General features: G+C 40.7%; 2 protein-coding genes across 5 annotated transcripts in view; one reads left to right on the forward strand and one right to left on the reverse strand.

The window, feature by feature from the left end:
- Nucleotides 1–188, reverse strand: part of MRPL22 (mitochondrial ribosomal protein L22) — a 31,176-nt gene extending 30,988 nt beyond the window's left edge. The window contains exon 1 of one of the 2 annotated variants that reach the window (XM_079145453.1): nt 42–188. In XM_079145453.1, coding sequence (XP_079001579.1) covers nt 42–69 — 28 coding nt within the window. In that variant the 5' untranslated portion in view covers nt 70–188. The remainder of the gene's footprint in view (nt 1–41) is intronic. The other variant, XM_079145454.1, reaches the window with a different exon arrangement.
- Nucleotides 189–1,599: 1,411 nt separating this feature from the next.
- The window catches only part of GEMIN5 (gem nuclear organelle associated protein 5), a 49,519-nt gene continuing 35,742 nt past the window's right edge, over nt 1,600–15,376 (forward strand). The window contains exons 1-10 of one of the 3 annotated variants that reach the window (XR_013764734.1): nt 1,600–1,854; nt 2,667–2,827; nt 3,619–3,800; nt 7,048–7,199; nt 7,414–7,533; nt 8,691–8,823; nt 10,850–11,015; nt 11,833–12,045; nt 13,332–13,417; nt 15,006–15,088. Coding sequence is in view for 2 of the 3 variants with exons in the window: in XM_079145451.1 (XP_079001577.1) it covers nt 1,689–1,854; nt 2,667–2,827; nt 3,619–3,800; nt 7,048–7,199; nt 7,414–7,533; nt 8,691–8,823; nt 10,850–11,015; nt 11,833–12,045; nt 13,332–13,417; nt 15,006–15,088 (1,462 nt within the window). In the remaining variant the exon portion in view is untranslated. The remainder of the gene's footprint in view (nt 1,855–2,666; nt 2,828–3,618; nt 3,801–7,047; nt 7,200–7,413; nt 7,534–8,690; nt 8,824–10,849; nt 11,016–11,832; nt 12,046–13,331; nt 13,418–15,005; nt 15,089–15,376) is intronic. The other 2 variants (XM_079145451.1, XM_079145452.1) reach the window with 2 other exon arrangements.

The raw sequence follows: 15,376 nt of genomic DNA on the forward strand, positions 1-15,376 counted from the left end.
CTGACCCTTTTTCTGCCCCTGAACTACTAAGCAATCCTTACCGATGTCGGCCAGGATCCCCGCCGCCATCTGTCCCTGCCCCGGAGGAAGCCTCTGAGTTCAAAGGCCGGCGGGGCAAGGCGCATGCGCAGCACTCCGGAAGTACTCCTGTGCCGGAAACAGTGTTGCCGTGGAGACCGCGAGGGCGCCGCGTGTGCTCACGGTATAGCCAGCGCGTCTGGCTTGAAATTGAATGACTTAATAATTAAGACCGAAAGCTAGCCGGGCGCCGTGGCGCACACCGATAACCCCAACAACGCGGGAGCCGAGCCGGGAGGATATAAAGCTCCAATCCAGCCTCAAAAACTTAGCGTGACCCTCAGCAACTTAGCCCCTGCCTCAAAATAAAAAGGGTTGGGGATGTAGCGGTGATAAAGCGTCCCTGGGTTTAATCGCCAGCACCCCCCCCCCCAAAAAAAAAAAAAAAAAAAAAACGAAAACGAAAACTAGTGGACTTACGGAAATTCACCAGGATTCAGAAAAATCGTGAAGCCTTCATCTCACAAGTGGTCTGAAAGGAGTGAGGGAACAGAGTCCCCTAAATTGGCCTGAGTTTTCTTGTCAGAAATAACTACCCTGTGGCCCAAGTTTGTAAAGGCCATTGGAAGTCGTGGGAAAGCCCTTTTAAAGAACAGTTTAAACACGACGTTTGATCTTCTGACCGGTACTCATCAGCTTGCCCTCCCAGGGATGAGTCAGTATGCCGGGGCACTGGCCGCCATATGTGCCTGGCAGGCGTTTCGCTACATCTCATGTATTTTTCTCAGTCCTCCAACAAGGCAAGGATTAAATCTTCAAATGGGAAACGTACTTAGGATAGGGCAAAGTCTCAGCTAAGCACAGGCAAAGCAGTGATCAGTGTGGGGTTTTGTGCCTCCAAAGTTAGTGCCCCTAGACACATCCCAATACGTTTGACCTCTGGATTGAGGATAGGTATTTCAGGTTCCTAGATACCCAGTGCAAAAAAGCAACACAGTTCTGGAACAGAATCTGAACGTTTTAGCATGTTTGAGTTGGAAGGAGACTTCCATGCTTTTTCCCCCACAGAATTTAACCAACATACAATTCCCGTCACGGAGCTGGCGCTCAATCAAGCAAACCAAAAGAGGCACTCCATTTCTCTCTAATCTTTGAATACCAAAATTCAGAGTCAAGGTTCCGATCCAGATGCAAAAACTATTCCTTCCCTTTCTGATTTCTGATCCATAGTTTTATTTTTTCGTTGACTACCTTCTTGTAGATGTCTTTAAAACATCTCTAGCACTAGCCAAGTACCCTCGCACGGGTTAGTGATTGCACAGGTCCAAAAAATAAAGCAGCAATGTGCGAAGGTGGTTCCACCAGTCTAACCTGTGGGAAGTGAAAATAGCTAACTAACCTCAGAGCTGAGCTTAAGCAGGACCGGACCCTCCTGCCGGGTTGAGGATTACCTCTTGCCTAGCTCAGTGAGCGCGGCGCGGCCCCGCCCTTCACAGCCGGGAGGAGGCGGGAAAGGAGCGCGCGATGCCGTATGGACCTCGGCGTGCGCCGTAGCGGCGGCCAGAGGAGGCGGGGCTCGAAGTCAACCCCGCCCCCTTCCCGGCTACGGCGTGGAGCTGCGAGCGAGCCATCCCTGTGGCTGCTTCCTTCAGCCTCGGCTGCGGGTGATTATGGGGCAGGAACCGCGGACGCTGCCGCCCTCTCCTAACTGGTACTGCACCCGCTGCAGCGATGCAGTGCCCGGGGGCCTCTTCGGTTTCGCGGCCCGGACCTCCGTCTTCCTTGTGCGCGTGGGCCCGGGAGCGGGCGCGACCCCGGGGACTCCCGCGTTTAGAGGTAACTCCCCCCGCTTCTGGCCCAGAGCCCTCCTGCCGTCCCCCGGGACTCCCGCTGATAGTCTCCAGTCACCCCTTTACCTGTAGTTCCCCAAAGTCTGTGACTGCGGGAGAGAGAAGGGGTCTGCCCAAAGTCACTGAGATGTGTCGCGATAAGTCTCCAAGAATGATCCACACCACGCTGTGGCCGGGCGGTCCCGCCTCCTGGCGCTCGCACGTGGAACCGCTTGCTTACTGAAAAGTTGGCAGCGTTCAGACCCAGGCATTTAAAATGTCTATGGCTTCCCTCCCCCACCCAAGTGCGCGCTGGTCCCCTGGGCGCCTTCTAGGGGTTGGGGACCGCTTGCAGCTGCAGACCCTGCGCAAGAACCTGCAGGATTATGTGACACTCTTGTTTCCGTATGATAGATGGGTTGAGCCAGATGCTTTCAGCTCCAAACTAGATTTTGATTATGCCTTAGAATATGACGTGCCATATATTTATTCCATTCCAAACTACCTGTAGCCAGACTTAAGTTGAAGGACTTTCATATTTCGTAATTTGAGTTGCACCCCAGCCTAGGTACTAAGCACAGCAAGGGATATCAACATTATTTTACAGTTGAGAATATTAAGGTTCAAAGGGAGAGAATGACTTGTCTGAAAAAAACAGTACAAGCACCTAGAAGGATTACTATAAGTGTGTGAATATTTTCAGTATAATTGGTTAAGCAACTCCAAAGCATTTGCTCACTTATCATCCAACAACAGAATGATTCTGTCTGGAATTTTGGATAGCAGTTTAATTAATCTAAAGTCTAATTTCACCTGAAGTCATAGGAGAGTTGGTGGGACACACTGAAAGAGTCTCTGGCTTCACGTTTTCTCATCACCCTGGTCAGTACAACCTCTGTGCCACCAGCTCCGATGATGGGACTGTGAAAATCTGGGATGTAGAGACAAAAACAGTTGTGACAGAACATGCACTCCATCAGGTACCACGACTTGCTGTTTCCTCATGATGTTTTTTATATGTCTGTTTTGGAAGTCCTTTTGTTTCAAATAGTTTTGCTAACTCATCAGTGCAGGGTAACTTTTATGGATGTACTCATTAATTAAATAAGAAACCCTATATTGTAAGGTGTCTCAAAACTTTTTTAAAGAGGATGCATTTTTTTTAATAAATCAGAAGTTAGCCTGTTTTTGCAAACAACTTTTAGAGTACAGTTACATTTAAGTCCTGTCTCTGGCTGTTTTCATACAGCAAAATTCCATTAAAACAGAAACAACATGGCCCATGAAGTCTAACATATTCAATAGTTGGTTATTCGCTTAAAATAGACACCTGGTATAAACTATAAACAAGTGACTAAAACTCATTTCTAAATCAGAGGATTACATGATATACCTGCTTTTTAAGAGAACAAAGGAAAGGGAAAAGAACCACTTAAACTTTGTAAGAACTTTGTATTGAAGGAAAGTAAAAAAAAGAATGATTCTTTGATCCCCAGTAGTCTAAAATTTTCCTATTGTTAATATAGTGTTGCTAACAAGTAGCTTTGGGACCGAGGTTGTGGCTCAGTGGTAGAGCACTTGTCTAGCATGTGCAAGGCTCTTGGTTCAATTCTCAGCACCACATATAAATAAATGAATAAAATAAACAAGTAATATTAATAAGTATTCATTAAGTACCTATATTGTGCTTAGTGTTGTGCTTGTGAAACAAGTTAAAAATTAAGTAAAAATTGAGCATTGACAAATGAGAAATATTTTTTTTGTTTTGAAGCATACTATATCAGCATTGCATTGGTCTCCTCGAGTAAAGGACTTAATAGTATCTGGAGATGAAAAAGGAGTAGTTTTCTGTTATTGGTTTAACAGAAATGACAGCCAGCACCTCTTTGTAGAACCCAGGACAATTTTCTGTCTTACCTGTTCACCTCATCATGAAGATTTAGTTGCCATAGGGTAAGTACTGTGCCATCTATATTGATGGTTCACTTTGGTTTTGCTCCTGTTTTTCATTTGCATTACTTTCTTGGATGCATTTACTCCTGAAATACAGATGTTAACTTCTCCCCTGGAGCCTTGGGATCATTTGTTCCTTTGTTGTCTAGGTCTTTATTACCTCTCTCCCTCCCTCTTTTTACGTTTCCTTCCTTTCCGCTTTACTGTACTTTTCCTTGTTCTTCATATCTGATTTTTCCCATTAACCTTCAGATACTGGAAATATCCTTTTACTCTTTTCTCTCTTTATACTGTCTTTTATGACTCCCAGAGAATAAAGCAACTGCTGTCTCCGGTTTCAGGCTTTCCCTCTAAGTTTGGAAAGTGATGTGGCAATGGGATCTGTCTCTGTATTAATCACCGAGTTTGTTCCACATGAGCTGCCTGAGTGGGCATCCCTTTCCCTCTCCAATTCATGTACTCCTCACCCAAACGTGTTTAATCCCTCCAGGTCAAAGACTTGACATAAGTAATTTTACTAGGATGTTAGAGATGAAAGTCTGAGGGAAGTGGATTTGAGAGACTGGTTTTGAGGTAGGATAAGTTAGTGGAAATACAGAAACAAATTGTTCACAAAATTTCTCATAAAAGTGTGCAGATAGGAAGGCAGAGAGAAGGTATGGGGCAAAGGGAGTATTAAATGAAAGATACAAGGACATATTGCTGTGTCGATGTAGTGAGGTGGTGTCAGGGGCAGCTTGTTGCAAGAGTAAACCTATAAATAGAGAAAGTTGTGGAAAAATTGAGGAGACTGGATCCAGATGATAAGTAGAAGGAAAAAAAAAAAGCAAGTTGGTTAATGAATGCCTTTAATTCTAGAGATCTGGGAGGCTGAGGCAGAAGGATATCAAGATGGAGCCGGCCTCAGCGACTTAGTGAGGCCCTATCTCAAAGTACAAAGGACTGAATAGGTAACAGTGATAGAGCACCTCTTGGTTCAGTGTTTGGTACTGAGAAAGAGAGTGAATATGCAAATAATTACACGTAGGTTTGGAAATGGAGAACGTTCCACTCTGTGCCTTCAGATTATCTCCATGAAGCAAAAGTCAAAGAGATAAAGTCAGGAGGAAGGCATGAACACTTTCAAAAAAATAGGAAAATTAACTTAGTGAAGGGAATTATAGGTCCAGTGTCCACTATTGAGTGGCCAAGCTGAGGATCATGGTCATGAATTTAAATTACTCAAACTGATTAAAAAAGGAGATCATTGGATTCCACAAGGTTTGGGGATTTGTGGACTAAATAACCCTGAGGGAGAGAAGATAAGGGAGATCATGATGTTTTGAAGAGTCACTATAGGAGTTGGGGCTGTGGCTTAGTGGTAGAACACTCACCTGGCATGTGTGAGGCACTGGGTTTGATGCTCAGCACCACATATAAATAAATAAAAGGTCCATCAACAACTAAAAAAAAAATTTTTTTAAAGTTTAAAAAAAATAGTCAAATCTGTTCTGCATGAAGGGAAGGGTGGGAAGATGGGTGTGGGCAAGTGGTATTGAAAAAATAGGGGGATCTGTAGATGGACAGTCTGAGAAAGTGGGAGCATTGTTGTAATGAGGGTACTAGGGAGTGAGCAGGAAGTATAGTGGCAAGGGGTCAGAGAAACTTAAACTTTGAAAAAAGCAGGAATTCATAACAAGAAATGTCTTTAAGGAGGAGAGAGCTGCATCATCAGGCACAGAAAGTTGGATCAGAAGCATTTGTTTGTAGAGGATCTTTAAGCTTTAAGACATTATTATTCCCAGAAAGCTTAACTCAGATTTCAAAACAGCTGGCTCTCTTGACATTTAGGTGTGGTATAACTTAAAGATTTTTCAAAAGTCTGGGTAGTCAAAGATTAACATATTCTTTCTGGCGTTTTTTGTTTGTTTTTTAATCCGTTACGTTGCTTATCCCTGTAGAATTCTGTTGAGTAGGTACAGCCAGTTTGGAGAGCAGTTTTGCACTGTCTGGTAAAGCGATAGTGCACATATCTTATACCTTGGCAGTTCTAGTTCCAGTCATCACGTGTGCAGTTGTCATAGTACATTAGCAGCAGCTTTTGTATTTATAATCACAAAAAAAAGGAAGACCTTCAAAAGGACACTGAATAAGTAAACTGTGATATATTCATATAATACAGGGTTCATACAGTGGTGTGACTGACTGACCTGGAACTAGAATCACACGTGTTAACGTGGATGATTTAGAAACAGAATGAGTGGGGGAGAGCACGCTGCAAAAAATAAACTGCATGATACCATTTCTGTGAGTTTTTTAAATATACAGACTGCTTCTGTTTCTTATTTAAGAATATATACCAAAAAAAGGGCCAGGTGTGTAACACATACCTATAATCCCAGCGGCTCAGGAGGCTGAGACAAGAGGATCACAAGTTCAAAACCAGCCTCAGCAACAGCAAGGTGCTAAGCAACTCAGTGAGACCCTATTTCTAAATAAAATACAAAAAAAGGGCTGGGGATTTGGTTCAGTGGTTGAGTGCCCTTGAGTTCAATCCCTGTTACCCCATCACCACCATTAAATACATATATACACACACAAAAAAAGGCTAGCAACACAAAATTTAGAAATAGTGATTTATCTCTGGGAAAGGGAATGAGAGGTTTGATCTAGGTGGGAACACAGAGTATTTCAGCTGTTTTGGTAATTATTTTTTTCTTAAGCTAGGTGGTAGATACTCTTATGTGTCTGAAATAATTTGTATTTTTAAAACTCTCAGAATGACTCAGTTTTTTTCTAGACTCATAAAATGGCAGCTATGGAATATACAGATCTAGAATATTGAGTACTCCAGCTTTTCAGTTTCCAGTTAAAAAAGTAGTACTGCTTATAAAAAGGAAACTGATTTCAGTGTACTAGAACAAATTCATCTCTAGTTAGAGGAGTCGCCGGACTTCTATCAGAACTGAAACTCCTGTCAGTTCCCTTAGAATAAAAGTACACGCCCCTGTTTGAGCTTTCTGCCAGACAACATATATGGTACTAAGGGTCTGATCATGGAGAAGGGTTTTAACAAAACTAGGAAATGTGAAATGAACACTTGGGAAAAAGGACAGAAGTATTTCTTGTCCTTTCTCCTTCTCCCCTACCCCAAATGCATCTACCTAATTTTTAGAAGTTCACAGTGATAAATCATAAACCAGAATGTTTACTGGAGAGACTATTCTGTTTTCATTTTTCACTAATATTTCTAACTCTTGTCTTTTAGCTATAAGGATGGCATAGTAGTTATAATTGACATCAGTAAGAAAGGAGAAGTTATTCACAGGCTTCGAGGCCACGATGATGAAATCCACTCCATAGTCTGGTGTCCCCTGCCTGGTGAAGATTGTTTATCCATAAACCAAGAGGAAAATTCAGGTAGGGATGACTGAAGGGAGAATTCAGTATTCTTTAGACCTAAAGAACAAAATAGGTAGAATTGCACTGTCTGAATTTCATTTAAAACCTTAGACATCACACTCCAGACCTATGAAAGTGATGGCTAAGTTTTGGGAGCCCTTGGAAACTAATTTTTCTTTCACAAGTACATGTTCAATGCAAATTAAAAACAAAATTACCCTCTTTGTTCTAGAAGAACCTGAAATTCCCAACGAGAAAGTTATAGCTCAAACTCCAGTAACAAAAGGCTGTTACTTAGCGACTGGAAGCAAAGATCAGACCATTCGAATCTGGAGCTGCTCTCGCGGCAGAGGTAAGGTTGATGTGTGATGTTTCTTTTGTGGTATAAGCTATGTTGATCCAGTGAAATTAGCTGCTCTTTTATTCTGTCTTCTTGTTCTAAGAGTGCATCATTTGTCAGAAATCAGTTATTTACTTTCCTGTGTAGAAAATCGCTGCCCTGATTTAATCTGGGCTAGAACTCTGCTCTGAACAACTGGCTCGTGTGTTAGAGTTTATGATACCATTCCAGGAGAAGGCAGGGACCCCTGCTTTATTAGAAGGGTCACTATTTGGCATGGAGAGCAAGACATTTAAGGACATAAATACTGGAACTTGACAAGACCTGAATCAAAGGAATGGAAAAGACCTCTAATGCACAAATGCAGAGTAAATAATATGCTCTGTGTATGTAGCTTGGTGGTAGAGAGCTTACCTAGCATGCTCACAGCCCTGGGTTTGATCCTCAGTACCACCCAAAAAATAAATACATATGTGTATATTTGTAGCATAGAAATGTGTGTTTACAAACACTCACTTTGGCCAAAGCAAGTTAAAAATCCACATGCAGGCATCTGACTGGGAATCCCCTCCACCAGGGTATCCTCTAAATTTATAGCTGTGTAATACAGTGGCCTTCAGTTCTGGTCCTGCAGCAGAAGCAACCGGAGATTTTTGGAAAAAATACAGGCTCCTAGACCCTCCATCAAAACTACTGAATCAGAATCTAGGTGCTGGAGCCTGATGCTTGTATTTTTTAAAACTGCACTTGTGGTTCTAACACACAGTACAAACTAGGACCTCCAGCTTGGTGCTGATGGAGATGCCCCCCTGCCACAATGTGGTGCCTGTTGAAGGGATTTATGACCATCAGGAGGAGGGCTCCTGCCCTTGTCCTTCCAGCTGTGGAGAATTTGGGTTGCATTACCACTTTGAGTTCTCCAGTCTAATTTCCCAGACCTAAAAAATATATATACTCATAATGTGTTTGGGTTGCGGAAATCAGCCCGAAGAGCTTGCTTGGCCTAAAGGTAGATAGGCTGGTATTAACCACTATGTATAATGTTTCAACGAGAAAATGATGTATTCATGGTCATTAACTTGTTAACAAGCCTATAAAGCAAGACCATGTAATGTCTTTAAGTTCTTAGTTTCAGTGTCTTCAGTGCTCACTGACTGTTTCACCTTCAGGAGTGATGATTTTGAAACTACCTTTTCTGAAGAGACGAGGAGGGGGTGTAGACCCAACTGTCAGAGAGCGCCTGTGGTTGACACTCTACTGGCCCAGGGATCAGCCAACACAGCTGGTGTCCAGTTGTTTTGGGTAAGTCTGCTTTGGTTATATCTTCTCAGATAATTTTTTTTTTTCCTATGTGGGCTCAAGATTCCTAGGCTTCTCTTTAGAGACACAGAAGGTGGGACACACACACACACAGCTGGGCTAGTTGAAATGTAAAAAGCATGAGACTTGTTCTATCTAACAAAATCGTAAAAAACAAATCTTTGAACAAGCCTGGGGTTAAGAGTATCCAACTCTGAAGTTGCGCATCTGAATTTCAGAATCAACCTGCTGCTTACCTGCCTTCTGTTCATAAGCAAAACCCTGCGCTTCAGTCACTTATGCGTGCACAAAGCAGAGATGATGATGCTATTTGCTCTCCCTTAGGGTGGCTATGACCACTCAGTAACCAAAATGACCAAGCACTTTCCATGGGAAAATACAAACTGTTTTTCCTCTGCTTTCATACCCACAACCGTCAATCCAGAAGACTTCTGAGACTCCAAAAGGTGTGAGGATTTCTCCTGCCCAGCAAGCAATTAATTCTACAACTAGGCATCTTCCAATTCAGTTCTGACAGAATGTCATATCCCCCAGTTGAGGGTTTGATCTCCAGCTCTCCCCCATACACTTTATATGCTAGTTTCAAGCCCCCAGGTTGTTTCTCATGGGCTTCTGGCCCACACACTGTAAATCAGGACCCCCCAGTCCTATCCTCTGGTTCAGTTAATTTGCACATACTGCTCATAGAACTAAGGGGAACACGTTATGTTTTCCAGTTTATTAGAAGGATTTTAAAGGATATGGATGAAGAAATTTGTAGGGAAGAACATGGGAGAAGGGAGAAGTTTACATGCCCTTTAGGCATGCCACCCTCTAGAACCTTTCATATGTTCAGCTATCTGGAACCTCTCAGAGCCCTGTCTTTTGGGGGTTTTATAGAGGCTTCATTACATAGGCATGATAAATTAAATCTTAACTATTAGTGATCAACTTAAACTTCATTCCCTTCCCTCTCCTGGAGGTTGAGGGTGGGACTCAAAGTTCCAACCCCCTAATCCCACCTTGGTCTTTCTGGTGACCAATCCCTATCATGAAGCTACCCTAAAGGCTGCCAGTCATCAGTCGATTTTTTAACATACAAAAAAGTATATATCCCTTTGGAGATCCTGAGGTTTTTATTATATATCAGGAAAGAACAAAGACTAAATATGTATTTTACAAACCTAGTTTGGAACCTGAAAGTATCTGACTCAACCCATCCATCATACGGAAAGGAGAGCGTCACATAATTCTGCAGGATCTTGTGTAAGACCTGCAGCTGCAGGTAGCCCTCAGCTTCTGGAAGGTTCTCAGGACCAGCATGTACTTGGGTGGAGGAGGGAAGCTGTAGACATTTTAAATGCCTAGTTGCTGAAGATGATAAATGAATTTAATAGACAAGTTCTTGCTTTTAAATGAGGTAATACAGGTAAAACACATATAGTCCTCCCAAAATATTGACCATGACCCTACTTTCCACCAACACCCAAAAAAATAAGAGATTGTTTCTTGAACTTTGGAGCTGTGTAAATTATAATGGTATTTTATAATTAAAGCTGGTAGAGAGCTCTCTTCAAAAGTTAGTCTAGTACATTTACATATTTCAAAGAAAAGTAAAAATAGTTTTATTTAGGTGCAACGAAGTTTTGTAAATTGGAAAACGCATGGGTTTGGACTTCCTAACAAGAAGTGGGTTCCTGCCACTTGGCATTGCCTGGGGGATTGAGGCAGGTCTAGCAGTTGGAAACTGACACAGAGCCGGGTGGTCATAAGTGTTACCAGTCCTTTGAAGAGTTCAGGTCAAGAGACAAACTGATACTCAAGTATTTTCCCTCTGGCAGATTTAGTTTGTGACATATCTGCACGGCAGCAAATCTCTAAGGCTCAGAAAAGGATGTTGACTCTCTTTTTGACCCTTTTGCAGCCATGTTGACTTTTATTTCATCAAAGGAACAACAATAGGTATTTTACATCTACAGACCCAGACTGACTCAAAAATCCTTGCTTAGACTGCTTGTGTTCTTTACAGAGGTGAGCTGCTACTGTGGGATCTCACTCAGTCTTGGAGACGGAAATATACCCTCTTCAGCACTTCATCAGAAGGGCAGAATCATTCCAGAATCGTGTTTAATTTATGTTCTTTGCAAACTGAGGATGACAAACAACTGCTTCTTTCCACATCAATGGATAGAGATGTAAGAACTACTTAGATTTCATCAGCTTTGTAGAACAGGGATCGGCAATCTGAGTGGGTTTAGAGGGCGTCTGTCCTTATACCACCTCCCTACTTAAAGTTTCAGAGGTGCTGTTACCAGTTAGCACTGTATATATCAGCAGTGCACAGGGAGGGAAAATTTGTGAAACCACCAAGATGCTTTTGTGCTAAAGCACCCATGATAAAGATGAGTAGAAGTGTCCTGGGAAGGGCACATGAGATCATCATGCTTTGACTTGTTGCCATTATAGTTTAAGAAGCAGAATCATCTGCTCTTGGTGAACTCTCTGAGGGACAATTGACTGTATTTAGAGCCCATGACCTTGCTGTTTTGCATCTAAGCTGGGCTTCTCTCAAGTCTTTCTGTTCAAGTGATAACTAAAAATTTTCTACTCCTCAGGTGTAGGCCATTTTGCTTCTTAGATAGCAACTCTGATTTTTCCATGTGCTGAGGCCATGTTCATCCTTATTTAGTTTGCTGAATGAGGAAGTTACCAGGACTAGAATAGAATTAAAGGACCATTGACCTCTGGGAAATGGAGATCTGGGTTCTGATTTATTCTATGACCCTGAATTCACTGGACATCTCTGAGAATAAATATATTCCAAGATCCTGTTGAGCTGTGTAATTTATTGCTGATTTTTTTCCCTAAGAGATGCTTTTTACAATTTCTACTGAATGAGTTAAATTACTTTGTCCTTGCCCACTATGAGCTTATCCAACAATTGGAATAATAGATTTTTCCTGTTTCTCTGCTTTTTTGAAATATTTAGGCCCTAACCCTTAATCTTTCCAGGTAAAATGTTGGAACCTGACCACCCTAGAGTGCTGTTGGACCCTCCCTTCCCTTGGTGGGTTTGCCTATAGCCTGGCTTTCTCTCCCGTGGATGTGGGCTGTTTGGCTATAGGCGTTGGGGATGGCATGATCCGTGTATGGAATACACTCTCCATAAAGAACAACTATGATGTGAAAAACTTTTGGCAGGGTGTCAAGTCCAAGGTTACAGCGGTAAGAATACTTGCTTTGAACTTTTTTTTTTTTTAAGAAAATATCCACTCATTTAAGTGAACTGTATTGAAAATTAAAAGTCGTTTAAGGGTATTTTGATGAAGTTTGAAACTAGGAAAGTAGAATCCTCCAAACAAATTCATCATCCCCGAATTCAGAGCTTGAAATTATTAAGGCCTTGATTAACTCATCACGTTTTGTAACAGCAAGAAATTAATTATAAATAACCTAAATGTATTCATGGAAAATTATTGTTATAGTATAACTACATATTGGAATGGTATCAAACTATTAATAATAGTAATGAGTTGTTATTTTTTGTTTGTTTTTTTTAGCTGTGGAAAGAATGTTAATCATTTGTAAAAATACAAATTATAAAATGGAATGCAGGGTAGAAAACATGTTTAATCTTTTTTTTTTCCTCTAAAATGATACCTCTGTGTTGACCATTCAGTCTAAGACCAACAAATACTGTTGATTTAAAAAGAAAACTAGGGGTTGGGGATATAGCTCAGTTGGTAAGGCTCTGGGTTCAATCCTCAGCACCACAAAAAAAAAAAAGAAAGAAGAAGAAAACTAAACAATACAGAAGTATAGAAAGTAGACTTTCTTTTCTACTGTACTCTCTACTCCATGCCCCCATTACCATAACCCCGATAGTCTTGACAATTTGTGGTATCTTTTTCCAAATTTATTAATTAAATAAATTATTTTCCAAATTGTTTTAGAACCTTTTTTTTTCTTTTCTTTTTGTAGTGCCAGGGATAGGACCCTATGAATGCTAAGCAAGCATTCTATCACTAAGCTGAATCTCTAGCCACTATTCTAGAATCTTTTATCCCTAGTCTGCAATATGTCATGTACATCATTTAATGTTTGAACCCACTTTTTTCTATCATAAGCATCTAGGTTTATTCATAAAAATGTCTGAAAAGAGAGATAACAAGATTGGCAATTACTTTTGTTTTAGTTGTAGATGAACACAATGCCTTTATTAATTTACGTGGTGCTGAGAATTGAACCCAGTGCCTTGCACATGCTAGGCAAGCGCCCTACCACTGAGCCACAACCCCAGCCCAGCAATTACTTTTGGTTTTGGTTTTTGTATTGCATTGTGAAATTACAAATGACTTTCACTTTGCTATTAATTCATCTCATTGTTTTTTTTTTAAACAATGAAAATTAAAAGAAATCAAGAGCAAAAAATGTCTCCCACTTGAATGTTTGGAAGCTTGAATGATGTCCCCTTCCTCATATATTTTCATTTAGAAACTCTTTTCTTGTAGCTCTCCTGGCACCCAAACAAGGAAGGCTGCTTAGCTTTTGGAACTGATGATGGAAAAGTGGGATTGTATGACACCTATTCCAGCAAGTAAGCAATGCGTGATTCTTGTTCAGCCAGTTCACCGATGTGTGCATGATGGATTTAATTTTGAGTTTATACACCTGATATACAGAAACTTCTGGACTTGAAAACTAGGTTCAGAACTCAGAATCTTATTTTTTAAAGTTTTTTCAGGTGATATTGATTCAGCCCATCTGATTTTTGGGAACCACTAACATAAACCATTTGCTTTTGTTTTTACAAAAGTTTTCATGCATGACAATTGAAAGACAAGTACAACATCTGTGTGCCTTCTCTCAGTATTTGTCCATACCTTTTATCTATGTGTCTATATTTCATCTAAAACATGAAACAAAGTTTCAGGCATAAAACTATGATACTCAGGCTTCATAAGAAACAAGGTTACAGGGTTGCAGGCATCATGACACTCCTCTGCAGATTTTTTTTTTTTTTTTTTTTTTTGGTTTGGTTGGGTTTTTTTTTTATACCAGAGATTGAACCCAGGGGTGCTTAATCACAGAGGCACAACCCCAACCCCTTTTTTATATTTTATTTAGAGACATAGTCTCACTGAGTTGCTTTAGAGCCTCACTAAGTTGCTGAGGCTGGCTTTGAACAATCCCCTTGTCTCAGCCTCCTGAGCCACTAGGAGTTACAGGTGTGTGCCACTGCACCCAGCTGTTCTGCAGTTCTAAAAAACTCTTCTATGAGCCACACTATCCTAATCATGCATGAGAAAATGAATACTAATTTCATAATATGATCTCACATCTTGTACATACAGGTCTTTCCTCTTCAGCATTGTCTTTTTTTTTTTCTTTTTCATTTGAAGATTCTAGATAAGTTCCATGTCTTGTACTTGTCTAGTTATTCTCTTATGGTGATTTCTAACTCATTTATTTCTATCATTTCTATTATATTTGCTATCAACTGTTAAGTTCCCTTATTCCTTACAGTAGTCATTAGTCATAGGTGACTAGACAGCCCTGGAAAAGTGCAAAGTCCAAGTTGAGTTGTGCTATAAGTGTAAAATGTACTGAAGTCTTAGTATTAGAAAAGAATATGAAATATCTCAAAAATTATCTTATTTTAATTGTTTTAAATTACACTTTTAGCCGGGCATGGTGGCACACACCTGTAATCCCAACGACTCAGGAAGCCAAGGCAAGAGGATTGCAAGTTCAGCAACATAGTGAGGCCTTAAGCAACTCTGAGACTGTCTCAAAATAAAAAACAGACTGGGGATGTGACTCAGTGGTTAAGTGCCCCTGAATTCAATCCCTGGTACCAAAAAAGAAAAAAAGTGAACATTTCAGGAGGAGATATGAGAAAAAGGATACCAAACTTGCCAGATGTATGAAATTAACATTTTTATTTGGGTCAGTTACGTTTAGGGCTTAATCATTTTGGTTGTGATGTTATGCTATGTGTTATGTTATTTAAGTGTTTGCTTTTTATAATCAACTATTTGGAGAAGGATACTGCTAAATTATTTTTCTATAATACAGCAACTAAACTAATAGTAAGGGATCTTTGAGAAAAAGATGGTCTATTTTCCACTGTGCCTTTTACTTTAAATCTTTATTTGTTCTCCACCTCCCCTTAACTTCCAAAGACCTCCGCAAATTTCTAGCTCTTATCATAAGAAGACTGTGTACACGTTAGCTTGGGGCCCACCAGTACCCCCGATGTCACTTGGTAAGTGTCTGAGCCATTCTTTAACAAATATATTCTCTTTTTTTCAATTTAATTCTAGGATCTGAAATTTTTTTAAAAAAATTTTCAGTGTTCTAGTGCAGTGACTACTTACGTTGTCTGCTATGTCCTGGGGGTCCATGAAAGCAGTAGTGGCAGGTGACAAATTAGAATTGCTAGGAGAAAACATTTACTTATGAGCATCCCCAGACTGCCTCCTGCAATTCTTAAGCATTGTTCTTTGAACTTTTTCATTATACGTAGATATCTCATGCTGGGTTGTGGCCTTTG

The sequence above is a fragment of the Sciurus vulgaris genome, assembly GCF_902686455.1.
Source record: "Sciurus vulgaris genome assembly, chromosome: 6".
Taxonomy (NCBI): domain Eukaryota; kingdom Metazoa; phylum Chordata; class Mammalia; order Rodentia; family Sciuridae; genus Sciurus; species Sciurus vulgaris.